Below are 25029 nucleotides of genomic sequence, written 5' to 3'. Positions count from 1 at the left end.
TTTATTACTTATTTCATTTTACCTGTAAGTTTATGATTTATTAAAAATAGTTTATATCTTTTTTTATGCAGTAGCGATGTCATATTTTTAGTTTTTTTTAAGTTTTTAGTTTTTAGTGAAAATAGAGTATGTTTGAAATTAAAAAAAACATTTCATTATATACCCCTAATCTAAAGAGGTTCAAGGGTTATAAAGAGAAAACAATTTAAAAAATATAATAATAATAAAAATGTAATTTGTAATACAATATACTTAAAGTTAGAGTATATATTTGTAATAAAATACTAATTTAACTTTCAAGATTTGTTTTATTTCTTCCTACAAAATATTTAGAAGTGTGCCTACATTTATGTATGAGAAATCACCTAATATAAATAAAAATACAAAAAAGTACATACGCGCACACGCACAAGTACATACACAAAAAGAAATAAAAATTTAAAAAAGATATTAACTAATGTCAAAAAGCACATGGTATAAATCAATGATGAGAAGTTAATAACTGTAATTTTATCTTACCGTAATTAAATATTATGATGAATTAAGGCTTAAAACAGATTAAATAAAGTATCTTTATTCTAAGAAAGAAAAATACTCATTGCTAATGCATATCAAAGAATGATTTCATATGATGTTTTAATGATTTATATCGTTAGAAAGTATTCAAGAGTATTCAAGGTCGTTGCTCTTCAGTGATCAATTCAACTATGTAATCAACTTTTAATTACAAGCTAAACAAATATTACTAGTATTTTTAGTAATAATTTTCTAAGTAAATAGTTTTATATAGTAAATAATACTTTCTAGTATTACCTAGTGTAATTATTTTTATTTTTTATGTTTTTTTTGTATTAATGGTGCATTAAATAATTTCAACATCAACCATCATTATAATTAGTTACCAGTCAGTTTATCCTTTTATTCCTTATCTAACAATGGCACCTTTTATTCCAATTTTAGATAAGTGTTTCACTTGAAAATCATTCAACGTGTCAGTTTCATTTCATTCATAGTAGCACAAAGCATAACTATGCATCTCTGTTTTTATTGGAAAAATAGTAATGAGCTTCCAAAAAGTTGTAAAGTAATGACTCAACGGTAGTATCATTTTGATTTTGTTTAAGAAAACTTTTTGCAAATATAACATTATATTATGTATTAAATACATAATATGTATCTAATAATACATATCAGATGTGAGTAGGTATGCTGTTTCAAGGATTAAACTGGGATATGCTGCCTTAATATTTGCCTGGGTGAATCAAGGGAAAATGCTGTAAAACCCGAATCATAAAATATATAATATAAATAAAATAAAATTCATATAAATAAATAAAATGAAACAAATGAAATAAATTTTTTTAAATTTGCAAAGATACCAAACATGTAAAATACATAATATAAAAAAAAAACTGCAAAATAAATCACAATTCAGAAGATGAAAATTATTTGAGCAATGTATCAATTTTATTTTAAATAGGTAGTAATAAATTTTATAAACAGTTTGTTAATTTATAAAAAGCATTATAAGACCCTTTGTCCTTAGCTGAACTATCCAGTTATGTGAAAATAGTTCTGTCGTCTGGTGTGAATGAAGAGAACATTGTAATTTTTTAAGGATGAGGACTATTGTGCTTTTACCAAAGATTATACTTACATAAATATTGTCGCGTGTTCGTGGCTCGATCAGGATATTGAGAAAGTAACAATTTAAAAATGTTTATATAATTACAATTTATTATTTTAAGAAAATAAGTAATATAAAATAAGACAAATCAATAATAATAACAAACAACAATAATAACAAATAATAATAATAATAATAAAACAGTGATTACATACAAAACAGAATTTAAAGTAATCGTCAGGATTTATTTACAGGTAGTTAAGTATTGAAAACCAGAATTCAGTCCCATTGACAAAAAAGTGTTATCATGACCGCTAATATTTACACTTTTAACAAACTGTTACTGTATTACCACAAGGAGAAGATTAGTTTAAAGTTCTTTTACTACAAATACCTTTCCTTTTTAACAAATAAAACTACTCTGTAGTTTATGAATGAACGGAATACTTCATCCCTTTCACTAATTGTCTAACAGTAACTCACCAAACAACCCTTGTGGTCTCCCAATGTCCTCCTGGAATGCTTATGATATCACTTTACATGTTTTACAAACATGCACTATTATTATGCGCGTGACCTTTATTATTATGTTGAGGTGTTGCCAAATCTATTGCGTGCCCTAATGCTACGTGGACAAGTATATCGCGATGTTGCCATATCTCACCCTTGGGTAAGGTTTCACACTGTTGCATTAGGTTTGACAACGTAGGTTAGGTTTGGCAACATTGCCTTAGGTTAGGTTTGGTAAGGTTTCACACTGTTGCATTAGGTTTGAAAACGTAGGTTAGGTTTGGCAACATCGCCTTAGGTTAGGTTTGGCAACCTTGCCTTAGGCTAGGTTAGGTTTGGCAGCGTTGCTTTGACCTTTCACCTTTGACCTTGTCCCAGAACCGGCATTCCTACACTGCTCATGTGCAATTTCCGTTCCGACTCGCTGGACCCGTTTTTGAACTCTTTCCAAGACATCTTTGTAAAAGACGTTATTAACTGTCTGTCCTGGAGGTAAACATTTTTTGTGCACAATACCACGGCTGTCGAAAAATAATAATCATTGTCACCTTGGATCTACTCATGAGTGCCTTCTTCAGACGAGGAGAACGTTTTGTGTGTCATTCCTAACTTTGCTGTTAGTCTCGGGATCGTATTCGAACACCCACGATTCATCGCCAATTATTACTTTATAAAAAAATGGAAATTTGGCACAACTTCAAGTCTTACTAGAAAATCCTGAAAACTTTCCACCCGGTTCGCTTTTTGCTCCACAGACAAGTTTTTCGGTACACGAGTTTTGAACAAATTTTTCGCAAAATTCTATGAACTGAATTTTTATCCGATTCCATTTTGTCTGCAATCATCCTGGCACTCAATCGGTAGTCTTTCGCTATAACAGCTAGCACCACTTCCACATTTTCATGTTGACGAAGTTGGTCTTCCAGAAAGAGGGTCGTCTTCAACATTTTATCGGCCTTCTTTGAAAGCTTTGTACCATTTAAAAACCATAGTTCTCGATAGAGTGGCATTTCCATAGGATTTGGATACAGAATCAAATGTTTCTGTGGCAGACTTGGTGAATTTCACACAAAATTTGATAGCGTAACTTTGTTCAATATTTTCCTCCATCGTAAACGTAACGAGGTTATAAAACACGAGCTGTAGTAGCGCGCGACTGACTCACCGATTCAGTTGAAACAAGTATGCACGTGTAGCCAAGTCACTTACTACGCACTGTTATACATTAAGAACGTTTTATATTACCTGTTCGTCTGTAGGAAAATTAGTACACTTACTTTTGGGACAAACCTCGTAAGTAGTAGTGGTTTGCCAGCTTAAGCAAAAACTTTAATAAATTGAATTAATGACCTGAGAAAACAGTTTGAACTGAATAATTCGAAACACTCGAATGAATAACATTAAATAATATGAGATTAAATTTACATTAAATAAAGTAATCTATATATTCTATATATAAAGAGGAAGAGGGTTTTAGTTTGTTTGGTTATTACAAAAAATCTAACCGATCTTTCGCAACTAACTTTTTACCCATGTTTCTTAGCATAACTGAGAAGGCTTGTGGATATATTTCATCTCAAAATATGTCTAAAAAAATAAATAAGTAAATATATATATATAATACAGTAGCGGAGATTTGCTGGTTGAAGCATAAACTTTAATGAATTGTGAACTGTGACTGTCTATCACTATATGAGCTGGGGAGTTTAAACTGATTGATTATGAACATCTAAAAATCAATTTCTAGATTTTTTGAGTTTTATTTCAAATTTCAAGGGTTAAAATTGATTTTTAATTATTTTTTTTGTTGAAATACTGTTATTTTTCTAATTTCTCAGTAACAAATTTTTGCTAAGTATAATCTTCATGTCAATAAACCAATTTCTAGATTTTTGAAATTCGATCATGAATGGGGGATGAACAAAGAAAAAAAAATTTAACAATGATTGTACATTTTTTAATCGCAACAGATATTCAGTAAATTTTACCTTGGAAGTACCGTTTAGATAAATATCTAAAAACTATTTTCGTTTTTTTTTTATTCCAGTTTTTTAAGGGGTGCGAATCACAGCCACTAACACTGTTACTATATGTGTGACTGGCTGCACCTGCCTCCGGTTACTTGACTAAAAAACATAAAATAAAAAATTTGACCGGGAAACGAAAATAACCATATAGCGCGGGCGAAGCTGCAACGGAGACCTACTTTTATAATAAAAGGGTAAGTTACAAAATGAAACGGATATGGTTATGTTACAACAACAGAAATTTAATGTGCTGTGTAACAAAACAAATTTTTCAGAACGATTACGAGTAGACTAAATTGTTTTAGAAATGACGATAAACAACAAAAACATATCTAATCCAAGTTATTGGGTTTTAATAAACGTCTGCAGACACTGCAATGACCAGTAATGAACTTGAATCAACATCTATAGCACGGAAAGTGTTAATATATAACCTTCATAACACTAATGAGTAACATGAATTTTCATTACAATAAAAAAAAAATTCCTTTCAGCACGCCGGAAGAAGGAGGTAGATTTTACCGGTGCTAAATAGAGGATAAAAGGGATTTTCACCTTAAAGTTAAGAAACACTTCAAATTTACTCAATACGACAATGGTTGCATGTGAAAAAAATTTTCACATGTTTACCATACGACAAGCCTCCCATCTTACGATTCCAGCAACACTTTGGTCATCCCTTGCCGTAAGGGTTGTTCATATCAAAAAATGTTTCAGACAAAGGTTTTAGGTAATGTTTAGACGACTAACGACCACTTTAAACCGATTCGATACAGTGCCTATTAAGGAAGGTATGATTTTTTTGTCTTCGAAACCCCATTTTTCACCCCCTGGGCCAATGTTTGGTGATATCAAAAAACTTTACTAAGATAAGTTTTAGGCCCTTACTCACCAAATAGTAGGAACTTTAAACGAATTCGATATTTTACTTAATAAGAAAGTTATAGCGATAGTTTGTTTTTTCGTAAAAGCACCCCCATTTTCACCCTCATGGTCCAATTTTGCCCATTAACGAACTCGACCGAGATTTTGTGTCGTTTTATTCTATGTACCAATTTGAAAGTGATTGGCACAAAATTGCGGCTATCGTGTCCACAAGAAAGTGATATATATATCACTTTCATTTATATATATATATATATATATATATATATATATATATATATATATATATATATATATAAATGTATAAACATTTGAACTGGCGGTGGTTTTGGGGTCTGGAGGATGTGAAACACGAGGATATGTCGAATTTTTCCAGAGATTGAATTATGGTACCCATTACAATAGTTACCTTTCTTATGAAATCTACCTAAAAATCATCAGCAAACATTGCCTTCATTCTAAATTCATTGTAATATATTAATATACGATAGAGAACTGGAGGATTACAATCATAGTGAAAAAATGGAAAAACTCTCTTCTGCAACATCTCACACCATATGTACTGAAGCAGCATGGTAGCGAATTTAGATCAACCTATACTCACAAAACGTATACATAATCTCAAACAAAATTGTTATCAAAATATTAAACATTATTGAAATGTATATTAAATGAATAAACTAAATATTTATTCGGGTAAACTCACCGGAATACGAACGTGATAGTTTGAGAGGCAACCGAATAATCCACCCGTATCATTAACATCTTCCAGGCCGTGCAGTTGTTTTTCATTGATACAGTATTGTTCACGTATATCCTCTTTGCTGTAGAGCGGTGTACCTCTCTTTGATCGAGCTGCCACTTGCTTTCGGCGTCCCATTATCTCGTCCTCTGACTCGTATGTTGTCGGTTCTGGTACACGCAGGTCCGCCTAAAAATATGTAAATAATACAATAATAATGTATTAATTTTAAAAGTACAGGAAAAAATACAAATTATAAGTAAAAATATATCAATTTACAACATTATCTGATATAATGTTTTCTTTATGAGGAAGTTTAAAAATAAAAAGGTATAATAAATTTAGAAAAAAACATAACGAAAGAAAGCTACTCTGACTTTCTTCGTCTTACAATGAGACTATTCAAAGATCTAAACTTACTTTTTCTACTCTATTAGATTGCATATTTATATAAATACATAATAATCTCATTAAATAGGTATCTATAGAATTAGATTTAAGGTTTATTTAGTGTGATAAGTCGTTCTTCAGTTTACCAGCATGCTTTAAGAGAATCTGATATCTGACTTTGGCAGATGGGCTGACAAAAGTTATTTCCACAGATTATGCTTATTCGTTAAGAAAATAAGATATTCATATATCTTAGTTTCTTATATTTATATATATTATTGGGACATGGAAGTCTACAATATATATTGTAAAGGGTAGAAAATTCGCAAAGAAAAAAAAGGTTGAGAAAATTAAGAACAAAAAACTGTAGAAGAAATTCTTTCTATAAAGAGTTTATAAAAAAAGTAGAAGAAGCGAGCAATAAAAATCATTAAGCTTGAACAAACAAAAGGTGGGTCGGCTACTTGTCCACTAAAGGTAAGCCCTATGCCCGGAGATATAAATACTACCGAGGACCAGCGAGTTATTATTTTCAGTTTCCGTTCAGGGTGCGATAAATGCGAGGTCGGTGTGGGGGAGCATTTGGGTGAATAGGTTACAAACGGATCCACCGGGTTGGTCTAGTGGTCTAAAAAAAAGGGGTTGGTCTAGTGGTGAACGCGTCCTCGCAAATCAGCTGATTTCGAATCGAGAGTTCCAACGTTCAAATTCTAGTAAAGGCAGTTACTTTTATACGAATTTGAATACTAAATCGTAGATACCGATGTTCTTTGGTGATTGGGTTTCAATTAACCACACATCTCAGGAATGGTCGACCTGAGACTAAACAAGACTACACTTCACTTACACTCATACATATCACCCTCTGAAGCAATACCTGACGGTGATTCCCAGAGTCTAAACAGGAAATAAATAGATGGTAACCAAAGAGCGAAGAGTGTGTCATGAGTATTCCATTTTTAGACAGGGGTTAAGCGAGAAGCTGTTTGGTGAGTTAGTTGCGAAATGTCAAAGTAACATTATTCATCCGTTAAAGTGTAAGCTAGCTTCGTTTTGTAAACATTAGAGTAAATAATTCTTATATAAAGTGTATTGTACTGTTGATTTTGGGATTGCTATGTTACTGTTGCAATCTCTTATTAATTTTGTATTAATTTGTATTAGCTATTATGAGGTTTACAATAAAATGGAAATTGTATTTTGCTGTTTATAATCACTTCATAAATAATTGTATTTACAATTTAAAAAGTAAAAAATAAGTTTTATTTTTGAAGTTATTTAAGAGTAAATAAATTACATTTGTAAGAATTTATAAATACAACGGAGCCAGTGTAACAGGTTTCTTCTAATTAAGAAAAAAAAGAGAGAAAATAAAGAAAGAAGAATCTAGAAGAAACGACAAAGGGATTCTTTATTTAGAGTAACGGTCCGTTTAACAATTTGTCCTTTGTAATACAGACAATGGTACCTCCCTCCAAAAGCTCCTATTCGACCAGAATAATTACACGATCGGAAAAAGAACTTATAGAAAAACGTAAGGGCGCAGACAATGAAAATTATTACGTTTCAACAATTAAAGAGACGAGTCGAGTACTGGTTCTGTAGGCCAAGAGGTATAAATACTGCCGGGAACCAGCGGACAGAGCGAGTAGTTTCGTATTAGTCAACATGGTTGACTATTCAATTCCAGTGGTAACAGTAAGCGTTTGGTAAAATGGAGTGAAGAGTACCTCACGAGCATTTCATTGTAAACAGCGAGTGAATATAGGAAGTTGTTAGATGAGTTATTGGTATATAGTAGCGATAGTATTCTATTCATTCATAAAGTGTAGGGTAGTTCTTTGTTAAACAAAAAAATTAGTAATAGTTGCAGAAAGTGAATTGTATGAACTTTAGACCTTTCTATTGTTACCTTGTTAATGCAACAGTAGTTTCTATAAAATTATAAACTTTTTAGTAAATTGGACAGTATTTTGGTATTTATAAATTAACTGTCATTAAATAAATCTTGATTTTTTTATTTGAATTTCTATTTTTTACGTTTTCTATATTTATTATTATATTATTATTATTGTTATAATTATTATTATTAATTTTATTTTATATGTTTTTACAGTAATAAATTGTTTTTGTAAAAAAATTTTACGTTTGTTAATCTCTAATATCCTGGTCGAACTGCGAACACGTGACAATATATATTTCATAAAATAGGTTATTCTTTTCTTTTTCGGTTTAGCCTTTGGAACCACCGTAAGGTATCATTTCAGAGAATGAAAGAGGATGATATGTATGAATGTAAATGAAGTTTAGTATTGAACAAACTCAGACCGATCATTCCTGAGACGTGTGGCTAATTCAAACCAACCACCAAAGAACATCGGTATCCACGATCTAGTATTGAAAACCGTATACAAGTAACTGCCTTTACTAGTATTTGAATCTTAGAACTCTCGACTTCGAAATCGGTGGGTTTTTTTTTAACATCCTAGGGGCAACCAGAAATCGCCGTAAGGCATACCCAGATCTCACGGCAGTAGACTGCCCTCCTATCTTGGTCCTCCCTTGGATTTCACCCGTCGGGTCCCCCCTCTTCTGGATGGCTGAGACTCTCCTAGGTGGAGGCTGCCCTCTCGGCCCTACCATAACCAGCTCAGGGCATGCGTTTCACACACCCATCGCCCCACGCCCCCACATATATAACACGAGGGTCCCCCACGCCTTCATGGGTACGTCCGAACTCCACCCATTCTTGTATGTGGGCGAGCCCAGACCCCTTAGACGCGGAGGGTGCCTCCCTGACTTAAACGATGCCGTGTTTCGGCCCTCTTAACCAAAGCCCTCCTTTTTTTGGTTATTCAGGATCCTCTTTGCCTTTTGTTCTTAAAATTGTGCTATAAAATTAACAACCTCCACCCAGCCCTCCTTACAACCTAGCATGTGTTCAATGATAGCCTGCGATGTAATAGGCACCGATAATCTCCTGCTATCACATGCCCACCGGTCACAGTTAAGCATAGTGTGCTCTACACTATCTTCCTCCAAGCAGTACCTGCAAGCCGCCGATCTGCGGCGTTTAAATCTCAGCAAGTAACTGCCAGTCACCATGACCAGTCAACTATTGGGTGAGGCGAAAATCTACTTCCGCATATCAACGCCCCACCAACTGTTTAACATCAGGTATTAATTGCTACGTGCATCTGCCTGAAATCGGTGGGTTAGAAAAAACAAGTTATTCATAAGAATTAAATGAACAGTATCGATTTGCGATACTGTTTGTTGGTTTAAATAGAAAAAAAAAACATGGTTTTAAACTTAGTTACGATTTGTTCATTAATTTATTTGTGAATTTTAAGAAAACCATACAAAAATTCAAGATATTATTTTGTTTTTATAATATTCTTATAGCAATTGCTGGTTTAAAGAATTCGCTTGAAAGAAAAGTGATATGTTATTCTACTCTCTATTATTTCATTATAAATATTTTGATTTCTCTAGATATATTTTGATATAATTACTATGGTTAACAGATTGTGTAGGCTAAACTCTATACATTAATTTACCGTTAGTGCGATACCAATAACTGAAAAGACACACTTATATTGAAAAATATTTTAATATTATACATTTTTTATTATTACTTTTTTCTGAAGCCTAAAGATTCTTAAAGAAACCCTGACAAAGGATAATATTTATCGAGCGTAAAAATACCTCAACAACTTCTTTTGATACGATTTTCAATTTAAATTTCTATTTTCTTGAAGCTAAGCTATATAAGTGTAGAAGAGATGAAATTCATTAGAAACGTATTACGTAGACATAAAAAAGAAATTTAGAAGGGGTAAATATGTTTCATTCCATCATAATATTAATAAGTTAGCTATAAATAGTGGTCATCCAAAACTCTTTGTTTCATATTTTAAATTTATTCTGTATTACACACACACACATGAGCGCACGTGCGCACACACACAAATACTAACAAATATACATGTTATATAAACCGGGTGATATTTAAGCACGGAAATAGCTTTATACTGCATATATGAGAGGTATTTGGAGGCAGAAAGAAATGGGATTCTACATAATTAAAAAAAAAAAAAACACTGCGTAATGGTGGGTTTTTAATTTTTGTCCGCCAACTGGGATCGACCATACTGAAATAAAATAAGGTTTTTTTTAAACAGGAAGGTTGACATATGACACATGATATCAATTTAAAATTTCACAAGAAAAACAATGGTGAAACTCGTCTTTCTGTTAATGCCTTCGTTAACGCGTTATACGCATTCAAAGTTGCAATGACGGAAAAATCGTGTTAATAAAACGTGCTGCAAGAACAATTTTATTGCATTTTACATCGACAATGTATACAATGACGAACTTTAAACAGTACTATAATATTGATGATAATAATAAACAATAACTAATACTTAATAACACAACAAAAAATTTAACGGCTATATTAACATCAGTAAATTCATTTTTTTTTTAAACAAATTCTTTAGAAATTTTTATTTTTGTAAAAATTAAATTTGGTGTAGTGTAGAAGCTTACACGGCGAATCCCGGTTATATCCGATACCTCACAATACAACTGTTCAGTGAGCTTACCGAAGGGGGGGGGGGACTCGGGGTACGGGGATTTCATCCTGGCTAATAACATCGTTCAAACCTCCTCGCAACGCGGAACAACAACATTTTTATCATCTATACGTCGAAGAAAGAGTCATCATAGAAAGATGTTTTGGGCAAATCAAAAAACGCTTTCCAGTATTGGCAAATCGCGTTCGAATATCTATTGAGAATGTAACAAAATTTGTTGTTTTTTGTACTGTATTATATAATGTAGCAAAACGATCAAATGACAGGTTTGATTTTGAAAATAAAGTGGTAGTAGAAAACGACGACGAAAACAGTGAATATATTGAACAGCAAAATGAAAATGAAGGAAAAAATTCTGAGGCGAACATAACCGTCAAGAAATGTCAGTTTTTATTAAATGCATATTACCTTAATTTTTTCAATCATTATATTTTTGTATTTTGTAAATTCGAACTTTCAATTTATTTCCTTTTCCTTCCCTCAAAGTTCCTTTAAAAGTTTAATAAAGATATATATCTAAATAAATAACAAAAAATTAAAAATAACATGCTAATAATTATAACATTCGCTGTCACGATTGCAGCGGACTGGATACAGCAGAGCATGTGGTGTTTTTTTGCCCTAGATGGCGCAAGAGTAGTGCTCGAGGATCAGGGTGTGGAGTGGGCCAATAATAAAATCGAGGTGATGCTCAGCAATAGCAAGAAATGGGAATGTGTCTCAACTACGATCACATCAATGATAGGAGAGAAGGCCAATAAAGAGAGGCGACGACAGGCTGAGCAGATGCGGATCTATAGAGACTTGAAGTTCGATGACAGGTGATCAAGGGAGGCCAGCTTCTGTGGGTGGGCAGCGGGGGCTCCTCGGAGTCGTCACTTATCGATCACCCCCTGGAGACGCCTTCCCGTCATACGAATTCGGTTAGTAGAGTGCCTGGGTGAACATGCAGGGGCTGTACATACCATATGGCTTAGATTCGGCCCTTGAATGATAAAAGGGGAGGTTTTTTAGCGGGTGAGGTTTATTAGCGGCCCACACTGACTGCCGTCAGTGCGGCGGCTGGCAGAGCTTTTTCCTCCCCGTACGGAAAGAAAAAAAAAATAATAACATCTAAGTAGACGCTTTTGTGTATGAGTATGAACTTACATACAGTGAATGTACGTGTAGGTGCAGCCTACTGAATGTACTTTACAGTATACGTGCACCTTTGGTCTAGTGGTTAACGCGTCTTCCCAAATCAGCTGATTTGGAAGTCGAGAGTTACAGCGTTCAAGTCCTAGTAAAGCCAGATATTTTTATGTGGATTTGAATACTAGATCGTGGATACCGGTGTTCTTTGGTTGTTGGGTTTCAATTAACCACACATCTCAGGAACGGTCGAACTGAGAATGTACAAGACTACACTTCATTTACACTCATACATATCATCCTCTGAAGAATTATCTAAACGGTAGTTGCCGGAGGCTAAACAGGAAAAAAAAGAAGTACATGTGCAACTGCCTGCACGTATGCACTAACGAGTTAAATATTTTTTAATTATTTATTTACCTTTTGATAAAGGAAAAAGGATGTATTTTATTTTAACTAGAGGACAAAAAACTTAAAATTCTCCCCACTTTTCGTTAGTAAAAAACTTGCAGTCGAAAATAAATAAATATGATGTGGACACCCGATGACTTCCTTCTACGGCTATTAAATTACGTATACATATTTTTGGTTCATAAAATTCTATTTCACTAATAACTTCTGTTTTTTTTATTTTTATTTTTTATTGTTATTGTTGAATCATTATTTATTATAAAACTTTTTTTTTACAATCAAAGGTTAATAATTATTAATAGATCAATAAATTTAAGTAAAAAAAAAGAAAAGGAAATAAAGTTGGATTCGAACCAAAATGTTTTCTCCTTGTAAGACCCAATTATTTCAATAATTAAAAAATGTATTTTCCTATAACTCTGGAACCAATGAAAATAAGTACCACTAATGATATATCGTTGAAAATCTCTCAATGAGGGCTTATTATTGCAGTTATTAAGAAGGCTTTTTTGAAAAATTTTGGTCCAATCAATTGCAATCAAAAGAGGAACTGCACAACTACATGTACCAACAGTACTAAATCCAAAATTTCAACATTCTACGGTTAATCATTTTTGAGTTATGCGAGATACATACGTACGTACGTACAAATGTCACGCTGAAAAATTAGTCAGAATGGATTCCGGTACCATCAAAATGGATATTTCCGTTGAAATCTGAAACTCGAAATTTTTCGTAATTACAATACTTGCTTGTACGAAGTACAAGGAATTATAATTTATATGTAATACATATCACATTTAAAGAAATAATGCAATTCTTATTTTCAAACATACATTTCAGAAACATTCGTTGTTTTATAAATGAAATCGGGCCGGTAAGAGTTGCTTATTATATGGAAGGTTTACACATTGTTTATTATCTATTGTTGTATATATATTTTCTATTACATATATTTAAGATGTATTTTTTTTTTTAAAGAAAATTCTAACTTAATAACCAATTTTGATAATAGAAATGTAGTGTCTTACCTTTTTTATATCAGGATCGTTTTGTTAAGAAAAGTTTTATTTATATTACAGAAATTTTTGTTTTTTAAGCGTAAGAAATGATATTTTTTCTTTTTCCTGTTTAGCCTCCGGGAATTACCGTTCAGGTATTATTTCAAAGGATAAATGAGGATGATATGTATGAGTATAAATGAAATGTAGTCTTGTTCAATCTCAGTTCGACAATTCCTGAGATGGGTGGTTGATTGAAATTCAACCACCAAAGAACACCGGTATCCACGATCTAGTATTAAAATTCATATAAAAGTAACTGCATTTACTAGGACTTGAACGCTGGAACTCTCGAGTTCCAAATCAGCTGATTTGGGAAGACGCGTTCATCATTAGACCCACACGGCGGGTTAAGAAATGATATCTGCGAGACTCTTACCGTACGATTTACAATTTCATTGCAATTTTTTTGGAAAATATGTATTCATTACAAGAGCAACGTAATCGTTAGGTAAGCTATTTATCCTAATCTAAATTCTAACAAATTATACTTTATTTTTATCAAACTCAGGATAAGAATTCTGCTGTAATTATTAAAAAAATAATAATTATTATTTATGTATTATATTAAAAACTTAGAACTAGGAAAACAAAAACATCTAACCAAAGTTTTTTGTCAGTAACTTTTATTTTAAAGTAATTTTTTTAAATATGTTGATATCGACAACATATTTTATTTAAAAAATAAAAAAATTGGTGCGTGTTATGGCATTTTGGGCAACATTTATTTATTTTTTTCATATGGCTACTGGTATTATGTATAGAGAAATATTTTTCTTCGAACTAAAGGGTTTTTTCATTAGACAACACCGTTTTCAAAAATATAACTAAATGACAAGTTAAAACAAGCACCGCCAACGCTAGAAACTTCTCACACTTTATACTCCCACTGAGTTACAAATTCATTTTTATTCCTACAGTTACGACTATTAAAGTTATAAAACTGTATAGGTTTTACGCCGTACACACTAATGTAAGCAGAATAGATATTAGCAAGACGAGTAGTATACCGCTGCTTGTGAGATACAATAGGTAGCAATCGGCAAGTATAGCGCGGGACCATTACTAGCAATCTCAAAAACATGAAAATATGGATTACAAACAACGTGCCCAGTTAATATTATTAATTATTAATTCATTTTCTATCATAAGTAGCTTTATTCATTTTTTTTTTAACTTTATTAAATATTTAATTAGTTAATTTAAATATTTATAAATAATTTGTAATTTCATAAAATCATATTACTGTTATTTGTTACAGCTTCCTCTTTGTTAAGAAACGTGACTTTATAAAATAACAAATTATATAGATCCAGTTTATTTGAATTGCATTTAGCTCCAATTATCATGATTTTGTTTGCAATTCCTCAAAACTTTTGTTGTGGATTTTATAGTTTTATTTTCTCTTTGGAATTAACGTTAGCGAACGAAGCATTCTACTTAGCCACGTTAATAATTATTGACATAAACATTGCAAACTACTGAAAACAAAGCGACATTAATTTTTTTCGTATCTTTAATTATTAATAAACGATATTTTAAAATACTTATTACATTTTCCAGTACGTAAGATTTATTTTATTTGAAAATTATTACATTCTTTTAAAACAATTTAAATGACTTATTTGATGGCAGAGGTTATCAAAAGCGTAGTAAATATTTTTTAAGTTTGGTAATAACTACCAAACCACCGGGTTGGTCTAGTGGTTAACGCGTCTTCCCAAATCAGCTGATTTGGAAGTCGAGAGTTACACAGCGTTCAAGTCTTAGTAAAGCCAGTTATTTTTACACGGATTTGAATACTAGATCGTGGATACCGGTGTTCTTTGGTGGTTGAGTTTCAATTAATCACACATCTCAGGAATGGTCGAACTGAGAATGTACAAGACTACACTTCATTTACACTCATACATATCATCCTCATTCATCCTCTGAAGAATTATCTGTTACCAGAGGGTAAACAGGAAAAAGAAAAAGGTAGTAAAACTACCAAGTACTTCCTCCAAGCATGGTAAATTATGCCGCGTGATATACAGAACGTTAAAAAAAAAAAATAGTTTTAAAGCAATCAACAGGACACTCTTTTTGTATTCAACTAATTTATATCATGTTATTATAAAATAAATAATAATAAGATTTCATATCATAAAGGTACCGATGATAAGTCAGCGTAATAACTAACCTACAACAAGAAAGAGATATTTATTAAAAGAATATATTTTTGTTTACGTTAAGCTACGTATATTTTGCAAAGATTAATTTCGAAGATTTTATCCCTCTGAATATAAATGTACATAAAACTGTTATAAACAATCACACTATATATATTAAATTACGGTTCGGCTTTTAAAATCTGTGATCACAATCGACACAGAGGTAATAGTGAATAAATAATTAACTGTCAAAACTATTAGCTGTTATTTAGAGTTAGGCTGACAACAAAATAATTAATTTACATAATTAATTATATTATATCAACAAAACCATTCATCTGTTACATTGATAATTCAATTATAATTAACATCAAATGAGAAAATAAAATTTAATCCGAGTAACTACTCAACCAAGCGCTCGTGAAACATTTCCATAATGTTCCTGAAATGTTCTGAAAATATTAATTAGTTTATAATATTGTTTGAATATAAATTTGATATTTATTGATAACAGAGTACAGTCGGTTTTGCTTTCTCAGTTTTACTTTACGTTGTAGCTTCCCACCGTTCCATCTTAAAAAAAATAAACAAAGCGCAATACCTCCTTCTACAAAGAAGCTTGTGTGTAATATTTGAACGCCTCATAATAAGTAACACGCCAGATTTTCGAACTGTAACAAAGATTTCTCTATTTATTACATATTGTTGATGGAAAATTAACCTTCAGTGATCAATCATTTAAAATAATGTCTGAATAGTTGATGAAAAATGTATAATATTAAGGATAATTTGTGATAACGCAGTATTGAAAAGGATGATTTGATAACAAGTTGATCGTTTAGACAAGGGGTCGGTTAACCCACCGGGTTGGTCTAATAGTAGACGCGTCTTCCCAAATCAGATGATTTGGAAGTCGACAGTTCCAATGTTCAAATCCTAGTAAAGGCAGTTTCTTTTATACGGATTTGAATACTAGATTATGGATACCGGTGTTGTTTAGTGGTTGGGTTTCAATTAACCACACATTTCAGGAATGGTCGAACTGAGAGTGTACAAGACTACACTTCATTTTCACTCGTACATCTCATCCTCAATCATCCTCTAAAGTAATATCTGAACGGTAATTCCCGGAGGCTAAACAGGAAAAGACAAAGAAGGGTCGGCAACGCCACGTTGCCGACCCTTCGCTGACACTCGCGACCCCTGTGCACAGGCGCCCGCTGTGACACTCGCGGGCGCCACGCCCGCGAGTGTCACAGCGCTCTCGATGAGATTTTATACGCGCTCACTATATCACACACCTACTACGTACAATAACCGTATCCGCGTCGCGCGTGTATAGGACAATGTAATTGCGAAAGCTCATTGTCAGTAAATAGCAATCAAGATCGTACACTTGCTATCAAGTACGTAGGAATATTCTCGTTTCTGATAAATTTGGTAATATGTTACCGTATTCTGAGTGCTATGTATTTTAAGTGTTATTATTTATACTATATTTTATTATCTACGTATTATTAGTAACTATATCAGGCAAGATAGTCGCGTTTTTCAATATCGAATACGTATCGTTCTGGTTAACGGTTTATAAATAACCCATCATGAATAATTGTAAAAGAAAATTAATTTATTATTTTAATGTTGACTGGGAAAAAAATTTTGTTTTATAGATTTTAAAGGCAAATGTATCTGCTTATTGTGTAATAATAGTAAGGCGCTCCCCAATAACTTTTGAATTTATTTTGTGCCCACACTGACAAAAAGGTTGCCGACCTCTTGTTTAGACTATTAATTCTCAAACGTTTTCGCCCACCGGCCAAATTGAGAATCAAAACTTTTCTAGCGCCTTTCAAAATTTTTAAACTTATTATCTGCTAACAATAATAATTGCAATTGCTGTTTTTAAGATGCGCTCTTAAAAATAGCAAGTGCAGTTATTGTTTTTAAACGTGATACTATTTCTGAGTTGAAACTTACATTTTAGATGAGAGCAATTGAAACGCATATTTAATCATATTCGGAAGAATTTTTATTAAAATTGCTTTCAAAAAATTACAATTGTATCTATATAGTTGTATAACAACAATAGTGATAGCATATTCAATATAACAAACAATACAATCATTAAAACAAAGCTTTCAATTGAAAAATTACACTTACATCAATGTGAAGGATACATCTGATGTGTTTTAACGAATTTGTTAATATCAGGCTCGAATTTACTTAAAAACAGTCGTAAGTCGTCGCGTTCGGTAACATCCAGCCGATTTCTCTTTTTGGTTAGCATCGTTGCTACAAATTAATATGAAAATTAAACGGTTTTGATGTAGATTTAATGACACACTGTTTGGTCTTTAATTTATTGTTGCAGTTTTTGATTTTGATCATTTTGTGCTGAGGTATAGAAATTTTTAATGATGGAGACAGTAACATGATATTAGGTTAAACTGAGAGCGGATGATACAAGTTGCAGTCTCAATTTTTAAAGATTTCAATACCTCGACACAAAATGAACAAAAGCTAAAAACTGCAAGGCTACATTACAGACCTCACAATTTGTCATTAAAGCTAGATCAAAACCCTTTAATTTCCATAGTTATTTGTATCAATACGTTGCTTAGATCGGGAGATATGCAGCATTAAAGACAAAGGTGGCCTTTTCTCTTTAAAGTGGAATATTTCGGTTTAGAAAAATCGTAGACATATAAAAAATAAATTACAACTAAAGTCTTAGCTTATAAACAATTTTATAATGCAGTTTAATGGCAAAATTTCGTTTCCACCATGCGCTCGATCAATCACAAGGAAAAAGTTTTAATTTTGCCTTCTCACAGATTATTTTTTTAATTTCATGATTTTTTAAATCTGAATTTACAGTCAAAAAAGTAGAGTATTCAAGCTTTAATTTTTTTATTCGTCTTTCTAAGCCTCTTGGCTACAAAGTTAAAGTAGTTCGAATACAATCATTTTTTATCATAAAATATTTAATTTTATTTTGAAATATCAGGAAAATATAAATTTTGCCGTTTTTTAATCAGCCATCGCCTTCCTAGACAGCCTGAACGCTCCCAATTTTCTGTGGGCCTTCTACCGCCCCCCTAAAGGCCTCCAGTGCCCACAAGGGGTGTTATCTCTGACTTTGAGAACGAATGGTGTAGAGCATTATATACCTACTACAAATAATTCATAAAATTAAATAACTACTACATTAGTACAAAAAAAGGGACACCTGCATTTTATGATAGAAAATTAACTACTATAACTTTGCAACCAAGAGACTAAGAAAGACGAATAAAAAAAATTAAAGCTTGAATACTCTACTTTTTGACAGTAAGAAGAAATAAAAATAAAATTCAAGAATGGCTACCAAGAATTTTGGCTGCAAAAGCCAATCCCGCAACTGTACCCAAGATTATGTCGATTGTTTAACGATTTCTGATAGCATTCCCAGCGTCATAATTGTCTGAACGTAGATTCAGTGCTGTAACATCGTTGCTAACCAAAAAGAGAAATCAACTGCACGTTACCGAACGCGACGACGTACGACTGTTTTTAAAAAAATTCGAGCGTAATATTAACAAAACCGTTAAAGCACACCAGATTCATCCTTCACATTAATAAAAGTTTAATCTTTCAATCGAAATCTTTGTTTTAATTCTTGTATTGTTAAATTGAATATGCTACCATTATTGATATACAACTACATATAGTAATTTTTTTGAAAAGCAATTTTAATAAAAATACTTCCGAATATGATTAAATATACGTTTTAATTTCTCTCATTTAAAGTATAAGTTTTAACTCAGAAATAGGATGTATCACGTTTAAAAACAAAAATAACTGCAATTGCTATTTTTAAGAGCACATCTTAAAAATAGCAATTGCAATTATTATTTTTAACAGTTTAAAAATTTTGGGAGCGCTAGAAAAATTTTGATTTTCAATGTGGGCGGTGGACGATAAAGTTTGAGAATCAATGGTTTAGACCTTTTATTAATACGTCACCTCTTGTCCAACCCCGCGGCCCGTGGGCCTAGTTGTTTCTTTTGTGTGGCCCTTACAGATTTTACTAGTTACATATTTATGCATTAAAAAATTTAACAAAAATTATGATATATTTTATACAAGTAATTAAACGTGTTGGCAATGACTGCTTAACAGCGTAATACAGTTTTCATGGCTATTTTTTATATTAAACTATTTACTACATTCATAGATTATAGTTTTAAGCGTTTTAACTTAAGTCAAAAGATACATACTGTAACAGATTTTTATTTTTAAAATAATATGATTTAAAAACAAAATACATGTTTTAAATAAAATTTAAAAAAATCATAATGTTAAAAACAAAATATAAATAAGTTTAGTTACATTTGGGGAATTTGATAAAAATAAAAAAAAAATTAAAAAAATACCATTACATTAAAAAATAAAAACTTTTTGAGTATTGAAAAATATTGTTTCCTTACACTAAAAACTGTATGATAAAATGATAAGTTAAAGAATTTACTTATAACAGACGGCCACCCCTTTACACCTCTTGTCTACGTGGCGTGCGACTCACCTCACATTCCTAGTATTTTATTGGCTCGATAACGATTTTGAGTTGGGCATAGATGGTTTAGACGGACATATTTAATTGTTAGAATTAATTGCTATGGGGTGTGGTGCAGTGTTGACAAAAGTTGATCGTTAATAAAAAAAGATTCTCGCTACAATTATATGATCATATTAATGAAATCCAAATTTGTCTTTAATTTTCAGATTTCAACAGTGCTGAATTTATACGATAAGGTTTAGTTTTCGTTTCCATTAAATGCTAACCGTAAATAATATTATAAATCTATATCAGGGAAACCAATTTTTTTAAAGATACAGCTTAGTTCAATGAGTCTACTCAGAGAAAACATTGTTAATAACAGAAATAAATCAACAAAAAAAAAAAAGCTAACGACAAAGTTATTATCCTTTCCTGTCATTGTTTGCTTATTATTATATAGTGGAAAAAACGATATATGGAAAAATATAAAAAAATTCATACATTCTTTTACTTTTTCTGAGTCCTACCACAAAATTGCGTCCCTAGAAAAGTTTTTGATTTGTCTACGTTTACTTTAAATGGGAAAAACTAAAAAATTCCACTGAAAAATGTACAACCAATAAAAAATTACCTAAGTATTATTTTTTTAGCGGGGGTGAATTATGACGATTTTTTATCGTGATATTACTATTAAAAGTTTAAATAAACTAAACAAGTTTTAAAAAATCTATATTTTTAACCTATATTTTATATATTTTTTTATTTCCCCAATATTGTTTCCAAAGTATTTTTTATTTTTATTTTTTTGGCCAATTGCACTAATAATATGCTACTGAAGATATAAAACAATAATCGGTTAAAAAGTACGCAACCAATAAAAATATATTTTTTTTTCGATTTTTGGAGAAGAGCAAATTTTTAAATTTCAGGGCAAATTCTTTCTCAAGATGGTAAGATAAGCATGCACGCATGTACTGAGTTTAATATAAAGTGGGGTTATTTTTGTCAAATTTTGAGAAAACTGAACCCAAAGAAACTATCTATCCCACCCCCTGGAAATATTGATCCCAAACCTTTACCGATAAATTGTCCCATATACATGAGTTTCTGTGTCAAATTTCATCAAAATACGTTTCTCTAGTCAAACGATTTTAAGTTTCAAACACGCCAACTGTTTAAGTACGTAAACATTACGTATGTAAATGTTACATATGTATGTTAATGTAATGTATGTAAACGTTACGTAAGTACGTGACGTTTACGTACATAAGAACTTAAACATTACTTTCCGCTTTGTTTAGTTTTTCGGGATCCCTGGGTCAAGAAAAGAAACGTTGAGAAATATACTAAATACTTTATTTTCCTTCTGCAGCAAGATGAGAGTTATGATGTCAGGAAAGTAAACTTAACAAATGAGGTAAAACAACTTTACCATAAGAGTAGAAAAGAAGAAAAATTGCAGAACGAAAAAACAGCTTATTTTTCGAAAATCAACTTTTGTCTTCAGAAATGCTAAAGATATAATAAACTCATTTAAAATAGCAGGAAATTATAATCCGATATGTAAAAAAGAATAATTGTAATTTAGTACGTATACATACGGCAAACTGAAAGATATATTGAAATTACAAAAAACAAACATTTGCCTCAAATAAATATAGAATATCAAATAAATCAGTATTTCCTGGAAACTGTTAAAAAATTAGTCGACTACTAAAGAGATTTAAAAAAATATATTCTTAAATGTAGAAACTTCTTTATTAACAATGGTAGAAGGACCCATATCTCTACATTTGTCGGATATAAACCGGAATTTTGTTTTAAACATTTTTAATACGAAATAAAAACACAAAATAATTTTTTTGGTTTATTTCGGAACCTCCCTGATGTTCAAAAAATTTCCCAACGTATGGGTAGCATATGGATCACTTATTCATAAAATGTTTGAGGACGTGTTACGAGCCAACTGTGCACGAAAACTATTTTATTGTCGCTCTGGAGTCGATGTCTTCCAGAAACAAAAAGAAACTTCTTCAGGAGGATAAATCTTGATTGTACAAACGAAGTTCTAACATTCTCAGTGAAGTTCGTCCTGTTTATCTCTATTGCCAATAGTTGTGTTAGGCCTGGCGTTATCATGAAGAAAAATCACTTCTCTGATTGGTTGATGGCGCCTTTTATTTCTGTAGACGGGTTTCACTTTCTCCAAGAGCTGGCAGTAGCACGCACCATTCACAAGGTAACATTCTTGGAGAAAATCGTCGAGCAATACGGCTTTCCAGAGCCAAAAGTTGGTAGATAGGATTTTTCCAGCGTAGAGAAGCATTTTCACCTTCTACAGACGAAAACTCTATTGCTACTCCGTTCCACCGATTTATTCTATGAAGTGTAATGATCGACCCAAGTCTCATTTCATGTGATTGTTCAATGTAAAAAATTATTTCCTTCTCGTCAAAACTGATTTAGGAGTCTTTAGAAAATTTCCTGTCGGGTATGTTTCTGATTTTGGATTAAATATCTTGGAACCCAGCTCGCTCAGATTTTCTGGAACCGAAGGCGCTTTGGGATAATGGAATGGGCACTTTTATGACCGATACTAATGTCCGAAGCAATTCGTCAATCGTAAGGTACAGACCGTCTTCAGTGAGATCGCAGAGTGATCGAATTTTGTCATCCGTCACATTTATCCTTGTACGCCAATTAAGATTCATTCTCATTTTTCTATAACTCATGTCCTACTTTAAATTTACTGTCCAGTTCTTAGACTTAAGTAATTGTCAAGTCATATGCTAAAACTGCACACTCAGAGGGTTTGTCACTTTCATCGGTGAAAAAATTCACGATAATATGTTGTGCCACCGACGAAGGAATCTCTTCCTCTGATATAATGCTACTAACCAAATAGACACGAATGTCGAGGAGTCTCGAGCGTTCATCCACTCAGCTAATCATCACCAAACATGGATGTATCTAGAAAGTGGCAAGGAAGGGGGCAGCTACCCCCTCTTCCACGATGGGAAAAAAATAAAATAAAAATGAGTAAATACATTTTTGAAAAATTTTAAATTAAACAACATATGAAAGAAACTAATTACAAAATAGAGACACTCATACCATCTGTGAAAAGTTAAAGAACTTCTGTTACACAACGGCGTCATCTTACCTGAGGCGACAAGTGTTCTAGAAGAGTCTTGTCACTGTCGTCTCGTTTCACGACACTACGGAAATATTTCAGAAGCTATTTACCAAGTATATAAGAGCGCACGCATTTTTTATTACAGTCAGTGCAGTTGTTACTTTCACACAAGTGAGCAAGTAGTGTATGCAATTTATTACGACTGAAAAATTTCTTTTTTCGTGCCTTTCACGAGCCATCCGCTTTATTATAACGAATGGATATTAGAACATTTTTTTATTAAGTAGCCTAGCGTGACGTTTATTACATGCTTTTATTTAACTTGCAATGTATGTACCGTAAATTTACATGAGCGCGACTCTTGCTTTAAAAGCATGTAACTTAAAATTTATTATTCTTCATTTTTTGGTTATAATTCTATACTTGCAAGTGTTATGCTACTAGGGATTCCTTTGTATCTTTCAACATAAAAGAAAGTTTCATATTTAAGTTTATAATTCTTGTTAAGTAATTCTAAGTAATCAATACTTAGATGAACAATTTAAACAAAATTGAAAACGTGGTCTAATTACCGATATCGCTTTTAGCAATCGCTAGGTTTTTGTACGTATCAATAAAATCGGTTTGTTTCTAGTTTATCTTGAATTCGTCAATAAAGAAAGGAAAACATTTAACTACATTTTAAGAAATCTATTATTATGATATGGAATATGGAAATATCCGTTTTGGGGTCCCTTAGTCCAAAAAATCTGATGTGGATACCACATGACTTTCTTATACACCTACTAAATTACATATACATATTTATTGCTGCATTTCATTTAAACTTATTTCATTTGAAAGTGAGATACGATCCTCCAATTCTTTAATAATATTGACAGTTACCCAATTGCATTGTGGTGGACACCTCAGTGAATCACATTATTTTGTGTGTTCGAATCAGCATTTTATATTAGTTTATGTATATTTTGTTTCATGTCGTTCAAGTAGTTATGTGCTGTAAGTGAGAACGTGTCGGATCCGTAACCATGGACACATCAGTTCGAATCCGACTTCATATACACATATTGTTTTTTAACTTTTTTTTTTTAATTTAAATATATCAATTTATTAATAATTATATTGATAAACAAAATTTTTGTTTCCTAACATGCGATACAAGATTTTTATCTGTTTTTAGATCCTGAAAACAAATATGAACTCAGAATCTTTCTATCACCCACCATTTTTGAAAGATTTTTAAATTTTAATTAAAGGATGTTTTTCATTTTTCAACATATAGTTAGCATTTTAAGCTCCTATATTGTATTTTGTTAGCTCAGTTGTTATTAATTTTGTTACCAAAATTTGTAAGCTATAAATAAACAAAACTAGACAAAGAATTAAATCATATCATAGTCACACATTATGACATCATATCTAATATTGAAGAGTGAGCCTTCATGGACAAGATTAATCATGTCTGTGCAGGTTAAAACATGTAGCTGAAAACAGCGCTGTGTTATTTATATTAAGCACTGAACTTTGGAATGAATTAATTTTGTCCAGTCTTAACTTTGTTAACAGTGCAGTGTCATAATGCCTCGAAATTGTGTAAATGACGTGGATGCCTTTTGTTATATATGTGGTGTGTTTACCGTAAAATTAAATAGAAAAAACATTACACCTTTAGTTATAAAAGCATATCATTTGTACAATCAGTGTAAAATTGGTGATCAGAATAAGACGTGGGATCCTCATATAGTATACACTAATTGTTCTGTATATTTAAGAGGATGGTTGAATGGTACACGAAGGTTTTGCCATTTGGTATAC

General features: G+C 31.8%; 1 protein-coding gene across 1 annotated transcript in view; it reads right to left on the bottom strand.

Annotated features, from left to right (window-relative positions):
* Positions 1-25029, bottom strand: part of LOC142334481 (uncharacterized) — a 266080-nt gene that overhangs the window by 159296 nt on the left and 81755 nt on the right. Inside the window, exon 3 of the mRNA XM_075382546.1 lies at positions 5756-5980. Within this exon, the coding sequence (XP_075238661.1) occupies positions 5756-5980 (225 nt within the window). The remainder of the gene's footprint in view (positions 1-5755; positions 5981-25029) is intronic.

The sequence above is a fragment of the Lycorma delicatula genome, chromosome 1, assembly GCF_047948215.1.
Source record: "Lycorma delicatula isolate Av1 chromosome 1, ASM4794821v1, whole genome shotgun sequence".
NCBI classification, from domain to species: domain Eukaryota; kingdom Metazoa; phylum Arthropoda; class Insecta; order Hemiptera; family Fulgoridae; genus Lycorma; species Lycorma delicatula.
Note: the sequence above shows the minus strand (reverse complement) of the source record. Positions and strands in the feature narration are given on the sequence as shown.